Here is a 16,363-nt window from a genome sequence, read left to right as displayed (position 1 = left end):
TATGACATTGATAATATTTTTCACAAAAGAGGTAGAATGTTGATGAAAGCTATCATAGAATTAAAGCAGGAAGTACTTTTTTCCCAATGAGGAAACAAAATGACTGCCAAAGTGACTTGATATTACATGTGTGCTTAAGAATAGGCCACAATTACTTAGGATATAAATCTATGCACACTGAGCATGATGAAGAGAAGGGTGAACCGAGGAAAAGATGTGTCAGAGGAAGAGATCTGAGCTCTGTGAAAAATAGCTTTTAGTGAATTTCTAGGCGTAAATTAGGGTTTGCTCATAATATCCAGATTATACATCTTGCGTATCATACATACTTATTTAACAATTTTTCTGTAACAAATTTGGCTTCTCATTTCCCTGATTTATTTTATATTTTTATCTTTCAAAGGGTAGATATTAACAAATCTGAACATTTCCACAAGGCCTGCCAAATTGAAAATGTAAAATGAAAAATGATGATCACATTCGCATCTAGACGAGGACTCGGAGACAGACAATCCTATATATAGTCTTTCTTCCCGAGGACCATTTCTGCATCTTCTAAGATGCGTTAAGATCATATAGCTTCTGCTACTCATACTTTCAGCCTCACCCCCGAATAATCCATCTTCTCAAAGAGCCCCAAGAGGTACTTTTGAAATTATAAATAACAAGGCTATAGATTTTCCCCATTCTCCCCCTTGACAAGGTGCTTTAACCACCTCAGCAAATGAGCTCAAAAAAAAAAAAATTTTTATATATATATATAATTAAACAACTACTACCGCCCATTGAAAAGGTGACTTGAAAAAAGACTTGGAAGAGTACTTTTTCATTGTTTTCCATCTACATAAATATCCAGTGTCTTAGTTCCCATGGAGAATTTTGAACAAAATAGAAATCCTATCAAAAGTCTAATACTACATTGATAGAAAACTTTTACTTGATTTTTAAGTTATTACATTTAGGTCATAAGCAATCAGATGAGCTAGAATTCTCAAGTTCTACATTTTTTTATATCTTAATTTAAAACTAACATGGTATCTTTCCTTGGCCCAGTTTGAAAACATGTACTTCCTTAATTGCATACTGCTAATTTTTTTTTCTCTAAATGTTAAACTGATGGTATCAGAACTAGTAATTTAAAGGTTTTCGATGTCTTCAAACTAAGCATATTTAACCATTCACTGTTCCTTTAAGTCAGTGTTTCTTGAAGTGAAGAAATAATCACTGGATTTGTATGAAAAATTTAGCTTTTGAATTCTCCCCTTGGTTGATTGATTCAGAAATTTTAGAGGTCTTGAAGTGCTTTAGTATTTAGTTTAGATTGAGAAACAATTCTGGAAACCAAATTTTATGCTGATTTCATGTTTATTTCAGATTTCAGATTTAGGGTTTATTGAGAAATTGAGACTCATGAGACTCAGAAACCTGAAATGATTTTACTTCTTGCAATCACACTCCCCGACCATCCTTTATCAAATAGCTTTCCCCTGTTCCTTCAAGAGATATCTAATGGACATCATCAGTTTGCTGGGACTTTGAGTTATTAAAAAGTGGCTCCAGTGAATTTTACCATCAGTTTAAAGCTGTCCCTCCTCTTCTTACCAAAAGCCTGACACGTGGCTCAGAGGTCCTGGAAACATTCATCTTTTTGTTCATCCTTTAACCCCAGCACTGGAGTGGAAGAAGGGACACAGACTATTTCTGTTCTTGCCATTCCTTGGTTTCTGCAGGGAAAAGGGATGGCAGGAAAAGTTAAAGGGCTTTCCTTCACTGGCACCCTGGCCACAGCTCTTTCCTTGTTGTTTGTCTGCATCTCTGGCTAATCCTGAGTAGCCTCCTGATGCTCCTGATGGGTGCACAGGTGTTCTTTACATGGCCCTGTGTATCTGCAGGCTGCGTAGATCTCTGGGTCTGCGATTCAGCTCTGCCTGATTCCTTCCAGTCCCCGGACTCTTGTAACCAGCATTCGGCCTCTTTCGGAGCCCTGTGACCCTAGCAAGGCCAGGAGGGCGAGGTGGCTAAAGCCCAGCTTCTTGGATCGCAAAACCTTGCTACCTCAGATGGCAGGAGGTCAGGCGGCTGCCAGGTGTCCCACTGCCAAGTCCCGTCGTTTGTCTGCTTTTGCTGACGTGCTAGACCCAGAGAGACGAGCAAGCCAAGCTCCTGGGAAGATGCTCAGCAGGAACTGAGACGCCAGCTTCTCCTGCTGTAGATGTCACCCATCTTTACGGGGCACTTTCTGGGAGTCTCCCTCACTTGACTTAGGTGGCTGGTGAGGCCACCCTCATCTCTCCCTCTGCTGTTCCTAAGTAGCACCGACATGTCGTGCCCCGACCTCACAGCTTTCCTGCCACCTCCTCCCAGTGTTCTCTCCATATAGACCATGGGGTTGGAATGGCCGGTGGTTGATGACAGAAATGATACTCATACGTCTTATGAAGCCCTCGAGGGAAGAGGAGGCTGCAATTTTCTGTAGGCTGTCTTCAGAAAGTGGCTACTTGGGGCTCTTACCTGCATCTTCGGGTTTTAAGTAGACACAGACAATAGCATCTGCCCCTCAACTTACTGCCCCTTCTGGGGCCGACTTAACGTGTCTCTACTGAGGGAAATAACTGTGTTTAGATTTTTTTTTTTTTTTTTTGAACAGAAGCAAAATTTTGACTAGAGACTACCTTTTTATTCCCTGACTGTGTGTGTGTTTGTGTGTGTGTGAGGGGGGGTGGCGGGAAGCCCTACACCAGAGAGGAACTGTTTTTCTTCTCTTTATCTTCATTGATTTGGTGCCACCACACGGAACTCCGTGTTCCATCAAGAGGCTTCCAAGGTCAGATCCCTTGATTAGCTTTGGTGCTGCCTTAACAGGCGCTTGGAGGCGCCGGAGGTGAAAAGGTGGCTCGCTGTTTGCTTGGGATTATTTATTCTTTGTGTGAGTACCGGCAGCAAGAAAGGAGAAGACCAGAGGTCTGTTTGCAGAATCACCCGTTTCTCACATGAAATCTGGCCATTAAATGCAGCATCTGAGGTCAGCCCGCTTCATCACGCACCCCCACGCCCCAGCCCAGGCAGCTTCACATGATTGATAGGCTGGAACAACACACTTGAACAGCCCTGATTAAAATGTTATGGGAAAGGTAGTAAAAACTTCCAGGCATCCACAAATATTTTTCAAAGGAAGTTCTCTGACTCATTGGCACTGTGATCTTTTTGTTGTTGGCCCCCAGTCTTACATCAAATGCTTGTAATTAAACCTCCCCCGCCAGGCTGAGAAGTCATGTCATCTGTTTATAAACAGCGGAGAACAGTTTTGAAATGTTCCCATTGTGGGAACGGCCCAAACAGTCTGTGACAGAAGCTCCCTCAAGCTTTGTTCTCTTCAGTCTCTTTCGTTACCACGAATAGTTCACTATGCGGATGCATTTTTCAGCCAGTTACTAGCGCCCCTTAGTTTTTCTAAAGCACCCCCTAGTGTTTCTTTGTAAATATCCGTGAATGTTGCCAGAATACAGGAAACATGGTACTTCACCAACATGCCCGTAACAAACAGAAGTCAGGGGTCATCAGACACGTACCAAGTGCTATAAAAAGTGACCCAAACTGCCCTCTGGAGTGATACTGTCACCTGGTGCTTTAAAAACAAGAGACCCCAAACCCCATCAGCCCATGAGCAAAACTGGTTGACAGCTCAGGTTAACACACTCATAGGCTGAGTCCTCAATTTCATCAGGAGCTCTGTTTTTTCCATACACGTGTGCCTTTTGAAAGTCAGAAGTAAGTAATTTTTTGTGTGATTCAGGAAGTCATATTTAATGTCTACTCTTTGAACGCCAAAGGAACTGTAATATATCCGAGTTCCGAGTTTTTGTTTTTCTCTTAGGAAACCTTAGTAGTCATCTAGTTCAAACTTCCAATGAAAATGTCACCTCCTTGAACCTGTGTGATAAGAACAGAGTCTGCTCAGATATTAAGGAGCTCCAGGTTAAATGTTGCTTTGTCCTGAGCTCATAACTGCTTCCTCATAACTCCTTCCTGATGGTTCCCATTTTGTCCTCTAAAGCAGTCAGCCTTGGTATCTTTATTCTTTTACATAATTACCCACAAAATATTTGAAGTTAACTATTTTGGTGACTGTTAATTAATCACATTTGGCTTTCCGGTTGGGTAGAAGCAAAAAACGAGAGAGAGAGAGAGAGAGAGGTGCAACTTATCAATAAAGGGAAAGAGAATATAAACCCTCTGGTTGGCTAGCAGATATTTAAATAGTTTTTATTTTAGAATACATACAAATTTTGAAAATACCAGATTCACAAATTCATAGAGTTGAAACAATCTTTAGAGGTCAGGCGGAACAGGTTTCCACTCATTGCTAGAATTTCTCTGTCGTCTGACTGATGGAAGATGCTCCAGGCTCTGGATTGGAATCTCAACCACACAGGGTGATCCATTCCAGCTCTGGAACAAACTCGTATTGCCAGGGAATCCCCCTTCCATGCCTTTCTATAACTTTCATATCAAAGATCCAAGTTCTGCTTTCTGGGGCAGATAAAAGCAATTCTCTGCCCTCTGGAACAGGGAAGTTTTTGATCATTCATAGCAGCTATGGCGATAACTGGTTTTCATAAAATTTTGATAATCCAAACAGGAAGAATCAATATCTGGCTATTAATACCATTAAGGTAGAATTATACATCTAATATGACTCTATATACAGAATTCTGCTTATAATTAAAACTTTTTTTGAAATGAGATAACTGAACAGGATGAGATTGTCTAAGATCATGAAGCTGATTGCTAGTGGAGCTGAGCCTGGCACCTCGCTCACCTGACACAGTCTGTTCGTATCACTGTGCCTTCTGATAAAAGTTAACTTGAAATGCTTGTTTTCAATCAACAATTGCAATGCCCTCGTCTTCTAATCTCTGGGAACTGGCAGAGTTTAGAGCAAAACAAAACAAATACGTCATGCTGTGAAATCTCAGGAGTAAGAAAGTGTTGTCAAAGAGCCACTGCTGAAGGACACTGAGGTCCAATTCTGGCTTCTCCATTAACCAGGAGTATAGCTTCTGTCACATGGCCTTTTTGGTCCTTAGTTACCTTATGTAGGTTTTGTTTGTGTGCTGGATTCTGAGATGATACCCACATGCTGTAGGAAAAAGCACCACGAATGTGGAAGGGGACATTGTTTCCATACATGAACACTTTTCCGCATTAGATGATGTAAATTGTAAATTTCCCACAAGCTCTAAAATCTGTGCATGCATCCTCTCTTATTCAGATCTCATATACTTCTTCAATATGGAGACAGTGAACATTACACCTCCTCAATTATTCTCCAGACTTATCTGCACTCTCAAGAGAGATTTATTTATGAAAGAAAACTCAAAGGGGAAGCTAGGTTGTAAACACCAACTCTAGAATAAAGCGGTAACCTACAACAGACTTTAAAATGCACTCCATAATTAATTCAGCTGAAATCAGTCCTTGTCTGGGTTATTAATTTCAATGTAAGAAAATTTGAAAGTGAAACTTCATTAATAATGTTAAGCAACTATTGCTAGTTTTCACTAAATAATTATGGACCATAGAGTTGAATATGCTTTTACTTCTTCCAAGTTTTATTGTGAAAATCTTCAAGCACGTTTATTGGCAATATATCACAATGAATACTTTATTATATTCCTCTATTTTTAATCTACCCCTAAAACATAAACTTTTTTTGTTCACCTTCATTTATGAGAGATATTTGTGCTGTGTTTAAAATTCTGGGTTGACCTTTTTTTTTCTTTTCAGCACTTGAATGCGATCACTCTGTCCTGCATGGCTTCAGACAGTTTGATATCAGTCTTATATTTTTCGTTTGAATGCAATGTGTCTCTTATTTCCACTCCACCCCCAATCCCCACACCTTCAATATTTTTTATTTATTTTTTGAACAGTTTGAATATGGTGTATCATGGTGTGCATCTGCTCGTGTGTGTATTTTGTGAAGGTATTTATTCTGCCTGTGCAGAAGGCTAGACAGAAGCATATAGAGTTTATACCAGGAAATGCACATGCCTCATTTGCTAGGACATTAGTGCAGGAATTTGAGGCAATATTGCCAGGAACTGAGCTGGGTTTGAGTTTCATTGTTGCTGCAGTCAGTTTCAGCCTACCGTACTCTTCTGCTTAGAGTGGTGCTATGGACCACAGGTCTTTGTGCCCCCCAAATTCACACAATGAAATCTTGACCCACAAGGTGATGCTTTTTGGAGGTGGAGCCTTTGGGAGGCAATAGAGTCATGAGGGGGTGGCCCTCATGAATGGGATTAGCGCCCTTATGAGGACAGACCAGAGAGCTAGCTTGCTCTCTTCCTGCCAAGTGAGGAAACAAAGAGAGGTCAGCAGTCTGCAACAAGAAAGAGGGCTCTCGCTGGACCCTGACCCTGACACCCTGATCTTAGACTTGTAACCTCCAAAACAAAGAGAATTCAACTTCTGTTGTTTATCTGATGCTTTGTTATAGCAGCCTGAACTAAGACAGGTAGGAAAGAGGGGCCCAGGGCTGTTTCCTCTTCTCCCACTCGGCTAACGTGTTCTGCTCCTTGGAGGAGAGGTGCCTGGGTGGGACTTTGTGCCTCCCCGCCAGAACCAGCCTCTTGAGCAGTGGTGGGGTCTACGGAAAAGAGCTTACAAGTGAGTGGACACCCCCCTCCTGTCTGTGTCCCGGGGGTTCTAGCTTCTCACACTAGCGCGCACTCAGCCTTTAGAAGTCTGTTTAAGACGTTTGTTCTGAAATCACCTTATTCTCTTGTCTGGTGCCCGTGTGTCTCACCTGCACTCAGCCGCAGGTGAGCTGATGCTTTTTGCAGGAACCTGCTTTCCTTTGAAGTATAGGTTCCTTGGTTTCTCACCCCTCCAATGGGGTCATAAAAAGTTCTGATTCTATAGCTATGTGACTTTTGTCTTTTTTTTTTTTTTTTTTTTTTTTTGCTTCTGGTGTAAGACATGTGAAACTGCTACACACATTTGACATTTCAGACTGTCATATTAAAAGAGCCATTGTTTGCTTGCTTTAATGTGATTATAAGATCATATTTATCCTTTTAATATTTCCTGATTCTAGATATTTTGATCTCTTTCTCATCATTTGGCTCTAAAAATAGATTTATAAAATTTTAATTAGATTATGGAAATAGAATAATGATGTACAGTGACATTTGGTAAATACTTTCCGGAATTTGAAACTAAAATATTTCCTATTCGAAACATGACCATAATAAAGGAAAGGGATTTGTATTTTCCACAGATGTCACTTTAAAGCTATTATTAGATACAAGGTCTTTTAATGAAGTATCATGAATATTACGAGTCTTTTATCCAGAACTGAAATCAGATCTCTGAAGATGCTAATTGTTTACAAAAGCACAACAAAGTACTTTGCTTAATGGTATTGAGCCGGTTACATGAACTAGATGTGCTGTTTTTTCATAAATCTCTGAGTCATTTTGACTTTGGGGGGAAAATGTCTTAAAGTATCTGTTTACAAATCAATGTTATGATATTTTTCATGGGAAAAATATATAGGTATAGAGGGATTACAGTTTGATTCAAAATTGCACATTCTTATGAATTTGTCAAATGGAGAGAAGAAAGTGAAGTGGCCCCAAGATAATTCTCTACAAATTAACTAAGTGTTCTGAAAGTTTTAAAATCTGACTGGGACTCAATTATTACTACCTATTAAAAATAGATGTTGCATTTAGTGTGACTATATAGTTTCTCACAGCTCCGAGATTCTCTAATTCCTAATTGTATATCTCTGTTTTTAGTGATTTGATTGAAAATCACCCTTATATGAATCTTTCTATAATTACAGGTTTTATATGGGGAGAAATTAAACAAATGTGGGATGGTGGACTTCAAGATTACATCCATGATTGGTGGAATCTAATGGATTTTGTGATGAACTCCTTATATTTAGCAACAATCTCCTTGAAAATCGTTGCGTTTGTAAAGGTAACTACTGTTTATTTTGGGGGGAAATGAGTTCTGATAAGTATTGACATACCTTCCATTGCTATTATTTTTATTAACACTGTTACCCAGAGTGTTAGCTGTCTGTGAAATTTGTCAGCTCATGACTTTATCAATAGGAATAAAACATATAGATAATACAATTTATAGCCATAAAACCAATTTTAATAAACATTTAGAAGTTGTCACTCAATTTTGGAGGGATCTAAACTGAATGATGCCTCAAAATTATTCACGATAACTGCACTAGTTTCTAAACCTTTCCACTTCTAACGAAACTCTACCTCAAACATCGCTCGCATTTCAGTAACCAAAATCTATTTTTATCAGTTACAACTAACCGATGAAATTACATAGATCAAAATATTACTCTTTCAAAACATTGAAATTATTATTTCAGTTTAAGCTAATGTCGTTTGATATAATTAGAGCAGAATATAATTTCTTTCTTCTCATCCCATTCAACATGACAGTGCCTGAAATCTCACACACCCGTCACTCCCCCACATTTTGTACAACATCAGTCTTATCCCAAATCACATAATTTACATAAAATGGTTTTGTTCTGCAATGACAGCTGGGGTTATTTTGTACTTTGGAGGATGTTTTTCAAACCTAAGTACTATCATCTCCTCCTTCCTGCCTTTCTTTCCCCCCTCTTTCCTTTTCTCTTTGTAAAAATTTTGTTTCTAAATGATTCGTGAATTAGTAAAAAAAAAAAAATAAAGAGCATTTAATGGGGGTGTACATGAATAATTCATGCACTCTAATGATCTGAACTGGAAAATGCTAATGTGTAAGTGAACTCTTATTCATTTAGTCTCGTTCTTAAACTCGTGGCTCCTGCCATGTTCAGCTATAACAGGGTCAAAATTGCCCAAAGTTGTCTCCCGAATTGTTCAGTTAAAATGTTTCCAGCACTTGCCAAAACACTAAGACCGAGCATTTTCTCCCAATTTCATGGAAAGCAAGCTGTGTTTTAAGAATGGAAAGACGTTCTGATCATTTTTCCTATCTGCATTAGGATGAATGGCCTGAGGACCTTATTAAGATGACAGAAGGTACCATGTGAACCTAGGAGGTTATGTATCTGCCTGGGAGATGGACAGTCTGTTTTTGAGTTTATATCTTTTAAGTGCATATCTCCTAAAACACAGACTCCTGTTCTCCAATCCCAGAAATTCTAAATCAGAAATCTTAGGGAGGGGCCTATATTTGCATTTCTTACAGATTCATCAGGTGATACTGATGTTGCTGGTCTAAGGAAGATACTTTGAATAGCCGCGGGCTGTCAGATTCTATTCTGCAGCTCAGAGAAGCATGGGGCTGATTCCAAAAGGAACCTCTCTCATACAATATTTATTCTAAGAAATATAATATTTTTATAAATTCCATTGATATGGTTTTACTTACAGTACAAATATATTTTTGTATATAAGAACTCTGTTATCTATTGGGTGCAGTTACATAAATTAATGGATACTTGCAGATTTTTTGCCTGGATGGTTTTAGATACTGGATTTGAATTTTCTCCAAATGTAAATTCTTCAAGTGCAACATCTATTTGAATATTAAAATATAAACGTTGTGCTTTATACTACACCAGGGGAAAATTTATGTTAAAAATTCAACTCACCCACCCCAAGGGATGAAGAGGAAAAGAGAAGAGGGGAAAAAAGAGAGATGGAAACGTACACAGAAATTACCTTAGATGACGATGATGGAGATAACACAGACTCTTCGGGAAATATGCAGTTTGTTGATGCACTTTCGTTGTAGGAGTTCAGCTAGGATTGTAAATATAATTTATGAGATGTTGTTTCTGAATGATTCGCTTGTGTGACTAAGGCTTGAGTTGCATGGGTAGTGCTAATGGCATGCACTTTAGAGCCTGGTTTCCTGGGCCCAGTACTTTCCTCCATCACTTGCTAGTGATGTGAACCTGGACCTGCTTCTTCACTCCTCTGTGCCTCTCCTGTAAAGTAAGGAAAGTAACAATGTCTCCCCGATGCTGTTGGCATAAGAAGTAAATGGATCAATACGTTTAAAGTGCCGGTTAGACAGTCAGTGTACAAGATTAATCCTTCTGTCTCTTTCACCCCTGTTCCTTCTCCTGCTTATACTGTGAGTCCGTTGGACTTGCCTCTTGGAAGGTCTTTATTGGGCCTCTTCATTTGCTTTATTTTAGTTGCGAAAGAGTCGGAGCTCTGAATTCACGCTCGCCTTTACTAGGTGCAACCTAGGTGAATTAGGGCAAGTGATTTAAAATAGGGCTCAATTGTACTATCTGCTCAGTGATGATGCTAGTCAAAAGAACACCTACTTTGGGAGTCTGTGATGTCACACTGATTTGTTGACTCACCCTTCCTTACCCTTTTTTTTGTGTGTGTTCTATCATTCCATTTTTCTTGCTCGTTTTTAATAAATTATAACTTACTATTTCAGGAAAAGGCACTTTATTAGTGTCCAAAAAGAGATTGCTATAAATAAGGCAAACCGTCATTATGTGAATCAATCAACAGGAACGTATGAGGTCACACTAAGATACCAGCTCTCCATCTGTTTGCTGAGAGTGCAAAGATGCCTGAGCTTCAAAGCCCCCGCCCTTTAAGCAGTTCACAGAAAGGAAAGAGAAATGCACAGAAAGACCTTACAATGTGGTCAGGTCCCCAACAGGGGCTACGGCAGCATCAAGGAAGGAACCAAACTTTGCTGCATCATTCTGCAGTTATTTAGGGCAGAGTGAGTGGACATCTACCATGTACACGAACACACATGCGCTTTCATTCCAGGGAGAAAAGACACAGTGGGCAAGAGTCTGAGTGTGTAAAGGAAGTCAGCATCTCGGAGGGATGATCCAGGAAATGGGGGCAGGGAGAGGATGGAAGGACCTTCCATATCCTGTGATAGAATTTGGATTTTGCCCTTCGCATAAAGAGGAGCCATGAATGAGATTTAAACAGAGAATGAGTCAAATGATGATGAATGCCTGAAGCTGCTGGCAGGTAAAGACTTTCCTTAGCATGATGCAGACAGGATGACCAAGGAGTTCGATACAACTGGGATCCCTGCTGGGGCTGCACGGGTTTTACCTTCCATCTGCAGGTGCATCAGCAGTAACACGAATCTCACCCTAGGTCTTTGTGGCCAAGCCATGGGTCCAGACCAAATGAACTGTCAGCCCTTACTGTAAAAACCCTTTCTTCCAGGGGGAGTACCTCTTAGAACAGGCCGAAGGGCCGTACTGGCTGATTTGGTTCATCCTCTTACAATTCACTCACCTGGAGTGGGTATTTTTTCTTTTCTTAAACATACAAAAGAGACCTTCTAACCAAAGCCATAGTTTGGGCTCTGATCCATGCGTGATATGGCTACTGCCTGTCCCACTGTCGTCCTACCAGTGTGATCTGGGGCAAGTTACTTAATCTCTGCCTCAATTTTTTTATTGGTAAAATGACACTAATAATCAAATCCCATAGGACGTGTGTGAAGATTACATTAATAAACACATTTAATGCCACGGGATAGCTCTTATCAGAAGCACTCGGTTGGTTTAAATTTTTCTTAAAATGCAATAATGTTACCTTGTGCAAAGAGAGCCCTGAAGTTTTGAGCCCTCAGTAATCTCCTCCTTCCACACAGGCTTTGTGGTCCCTCTTTAACTGCCTTGATTCACAGCTCATGGATTGTAGCTTCTTTTTGTTTGTTTTTAATTTGCTCTTTATGTTTGAAGGCGATGGTTTGTCAGTCATTCCCTCTTCTCAGCACCTATAAAATGTGAGTTAATCCAGGGCTTGTGGCTGCCTGGGCACACTTATAAAATGTTACTTCATCTGCATTAGGACTAGTTTTCCCCTAAATACTCCGCAGTCCCTTTCCATGTGTACAACTTGTCTTTTATATTTTTTATCTTCAGTTATTTGGAAGAAATGATTAAATTCCTATGTCTTGGGCACTATGTAACATAACATGTAATATAAATAACATTTTCAAAAATCGAAATTACTATGAATAGGAACATTTTATTTTAATAGTCATGGTCGAATTTTTCATAGTACCATTCTTCTACATAGTTCTAAATATTTCTCATTGATCTCTCTTATTCTTATCAGCAGGAAAGAAGGCAGATGCGGTTTCCATTTCAGAAATGCTGTAATGGTAGTGTATTCTCCAAATTATGAAATTTTCTGAGTATTCTTTAGTTTTATGGCAGACAGCTGTAGATATTTAAACTAATTGTTTAATCTAGTATTATCTACCACAGGAGAAAATCATATGCCTTCTTATTGTCTCTCCCTACTTAATGATCTAACCAATTTGTAGAAAGAGAAAGGTTTTCACCTTATAAATCAGACATTAAAACCAGCCTACATTTTCTATTTAATTTCGTATGAAAATACTTTCAATTTGCATCAACTTAAGCTTTACTCATTTTGATTGATTCCTTGACCTTTATAAGTATGCATTATACCTATATTTTCCTATATTCAAGGAACTTAATAACCCAACATTATGATTGAATCCATCTTCCTCTCTTAACACTTCTGCTGATGTCTTCATGACCTGGATTCAACTTCCTCTTTGAGTCATCACTCTTCCCAAGCCCTCTGCATTCCAGCTGTATTAAGATACTCACATTTCTACAAACGGTCCGTCTTTTCTAACAACCATGCTTTTGAATATGTCTGTGATTCTTCACCCTAGAACCTAGGCTTCTTGAGCTCCTATCACATATAAAACACTCTACTAGATGTCCAATATCAAAGATGCTTTAGACAAAGCGCCCTGCATGGAAATCTGACAAGTAATCCAAGGGTAAATATTCTATTTTGTAGGTCAGCAAAGGAGCAAGTGTCTTAAAAAGAATTGAAATAGAAATGAAGGCTTAAGGCAAGACCAAGCGTTTTATGTTAGAAAGTGAATCCTTGCGGGAAAGGAGAACAGGAAGGGATGGTCCTGAAAGGACTAGAGGTGGGTAAGGTCACTCTGGGTCTGTCTCTCTAACGTGGCACTACCTGCTCTGGTCAGCGGGGCCCCAGTGTCCACTCCTCTGTGGTCTAGAGTACTTCTCAAGGGGAGGATCAGCGTTCCTTATTTAATGTCCGCCTGCTTCACTGTACTGTCAGCCTGCAGGGCGTGAATTATATCTTGTTTGATCACGACTGTGAACCCTGAAGATAGTGTCTGACACCCAGTAGGGACTCAACACGTATTTGATAAATGAGTAACAGCTGAAGAATCAAAAGAATTAGAATTTAAACCCATTCTAGACAAAGGGCCCAGTATTCATAGAAGAGACATTTTGGTGAACATGTGAGGGTCATTTGGGAATTGTCGTACGTACCTAATTGGGTACAATTGGCAGGTCAGTCTTGAAAGGAAGTCAAAACCCAGATTCCAGAAGCTTCATGGGATGTGCTGGGAAGTCAGAATTTCATCAGGAGGACATTGCAGTCACAGGAGAACATTAAGCAGGATATGTGATGGTCTGATTGGCCCTTTTAAAAGATGATACTGGAGGAAATGGACGATTGGTGAGATAAGGCTCAAGACAGGAAGAACAGTTACTGGGCTATTATCATTATTTCTGTGGGGAATAGAGGTGCTTGTTGTTAACAGAGAGGATACCCCTGTAGAAGGGAAAGCAACGTATATAAGATTTCAGTGTAAAGACTGGGGGTTTGAAAGGGAAGACTCCAGGATCAACCACAAATTCTGCCTTGGGGCATTTGCTGCCATTCATGGAGATCAGAAAGCATACCTTGAGGAGTTTGAGGATGAAAAGATGAGTTTCAATAATGCTGGCCTGTGAGTTTGAGACACTTGTGAAATATCCAAGAGGAAAAGTCAAGGGGCAGCAGAATACCAAATAGGGCTGTGGGGTGGGATGTCTGGGCTGGGTCGTGCAATTGGAAGTCATCAGCTTAATAACTGACAGTTGAAATCACAGGAAACATCCAGGGAGTGTAGACAGAATGAGAAGAGATGAATCTTGAGACTCGAACTCAACATTTAAGGGGAAAGTGAGGAAGAGGAACCTGCAAAGGACACTGACAAGAGTCATCACCATGGCTGCAGGCAAACAAGCAAAGACAAAATGGGAGTATAGATTTTATGGATAATTTTTAGCAAATAGCATCAAAGCAAACTTTAAAATTCAACTTAATCTTTTAATTCCTGAAACTGGCTGTGGAAAACACATTTAATAACTAAAGAATTACAGTTGTTCTCTACAAAGTCCCAGAACAGCCTGGTTTGTAAGAATTTTAAAATTCACCTTATAAAACAATGCTTATATTTAAAGACCTAAGGTAAATGCACATAGATGTGAATGAGAGAAAAAGAAATTAAAAGGTAGAAGTTAAAAGAATGAAATCAAGAGATCATTACTAAATGTTCCTACCTCTATTTCTTCCTGACAGGAAACAAGGTTTCTGGGTCAGAAAACAAACAAATTACTTACGTACCTAATTTACGTACGTAACAATCCCAGCCCTGGTTCCCTGTGCTCCAGGACCCCACAGGGTGACCAGATGTATCCTTCACATACACGCAATTGTACCACAGGAGAGGAACTGGGAAACCATGGATCTCAGTGCTTATTCAGTGCAGCTGTGTCAACTGCCCACCTTCCCCCTAGAGAAGGAAAGAGAAAGACCTTCACTTCCTAAAGTAAACAGATTCTCTCTGCGGAGGCACAGGTCCCTAGGATTTTTATTCTTAGAATGCAAGCAGGTGGTACCAGGGGAGATGTTTCTAAATTTCTCAGGAGGGTCCCTGTCTTTAGCGTCCATGGCTTGTTTGCCATTCAAATATCTTTTAACCCGAATACCAGCAATATTTTTCAGGAGGTCCTGACCATGCAGGAGTGTGAACGTATTCACGTAGCATTGTTTCTCAACACTTAACAGAAGTGCTGGATTCTGAGTTAGACTCGGGTGATTCCACTGGGGCAGAAGCTAGCGTCTCTGATTTGTAAAATGGGAAACCCTCCTCTTACGATTTTGCAAGTCCCAGCTGAGATAATTTGCTAAGAAGGGTTCCAAGGTACAGTAAGTCAGCAGCAGAGCTGCAGCCGGTCACCATGTGATGATGGATTCTACATCCAACTGGCTCCAACTGGCTGTGAGACCTAGACAAGGCATCTCCAGTAGACTGCATGACTTCGGAGGATGATTAGAGCTTGAACCACTTATCATCTCTATCCGTTGCTGGCCCCATTAGCCCCAGATAGAATTCATCACTTTCTCTTCTTTAATCCCACAGCACTTTTGTGTTAATGTGTTAATGTTTTAAAGCATTTTTATTATAATTAGCTGTCCCTGTCCTCGTCACTGGACTATGTATGAACACTTGATGGGGGAAAATGTCTCTTGAGCATCTATGATATGCAGGGCATTGTGTTAAATGTTGTGCGAAATTTCAAGAAACCCATCACATCCTTAAGAATGCTCACCATTTAGTATTTTGTACATTCTGAGATGTGGTCCTAAGCTGGATTAGGTAGGGAGAGAGAGAGAGAAATACAATTAGCCATCAACAGAAGGGGAGATGTTCTCCACTAAAATGTGTGTGTCTTTCAAGAGACATGAGAAAAGGAAGGTGAATGTTATCTTAGTCTTTGAAGGAAATGGTGGCAAGTACAAGGTTGGGGTGGGGAGTGGAGAGAAGTAGGTAGTGCTGGGTACCACAAACCCTTACTCTGATACTTGTTATAATCAACACCACCAACAACTTAAATTTTTTCTGTATCTTCAGTCCTCAGCCATTTATGCTGAAGTTATGCATGGGAATATTCAAGAACCGTCATCAGGATTTAAAAATAGAAAATAATTCTCTTCTAATTCCAACTTGATTGTTTTAAATTGTCACTCAAGCAGGAGTCTGAGTGTTGAGCAAAATCAAGAGCTTGTGTTGTATTTTCTCCGTAGGGAGATTTAAAATATACTGTCTACTAGTTTCAAGAGAATTAATTAACATTTGTAAAGGTCTTTGATATAAACTAATGTAAACGGAAGGGGAACAGTCTGATGGGACTTACACAGGAGTACACTTTTTTTTCCTGACATGATCATTAGGAAAAAGATGCAATTGTTTAGATGAATTTTTAGTGACGTGTATGAAGAAGAGAATTCAACTTATTGCTCAGTTCTTACACAGGTTTAATTATAGAGGTTCATAATGTGATATTTCAAAGAGTGTATTTGACTTTTTTTTTTTGGTAAGGATACAAATTTACCTCAAGACAAAGGACAACTTTCATTGTGCTTTTTACATAGCTTAATAATTCATAGCTGACATTTTAATTAAATCATACTTTAAAAATAATTGCTGGTCAAAGTTTAATGTA

The 16,363-nt window shown here is 39.6% G+C and overlaps 1 protein-coding gene across 5 annotated transcripts in view; it reads left to right on the top strand.

Annotated features, from left to right (window-relative positions):
- Positions 1 to 16,363, top strand: part of TRPC4 (transient receptor potential cation channel subfamily C member 4) — a 167,781-nt gene that overhangs the window by 128,234 nt on the left and 23,184 nt on the right. For all 5 annotated transcript variants that reach the window (XM_045514098.2, XM_045514099.2, XM_074378079.1 and 2 more), the window contains one exon: positions 7,856 to 7,995. In XM_045514098.2, the coding sequence (XP_045370054.1) occupies positions 7,856 to 7,995 (140 nt within the window). The remainder of the gene's footprint in view (positions 1 to 7,855; positions 7,996 to 16,363) is intronic.

The sequence above is a fragment of the Camelus bactrianus genome, chromosome 14 (assembly GCF_048773025.1).
Source record: "Camelus bactrianus isolate YW-2024 breed Bactrian camel chromosome 14, ASM4877302v1, whole genome shotgun sequence".
Classification (NCBI taxonomy): Eukaryota; Metazoa; Chordata; class Mammalia; order Artiodactyla; family Camelidae; genus Camelus; species Camelus bactrianus.
The sequence above is the reverse complement of the archived record's forward strand: the minus strand, read 5'-3'. Positions and strand labels throughout refer to the sequence as shown.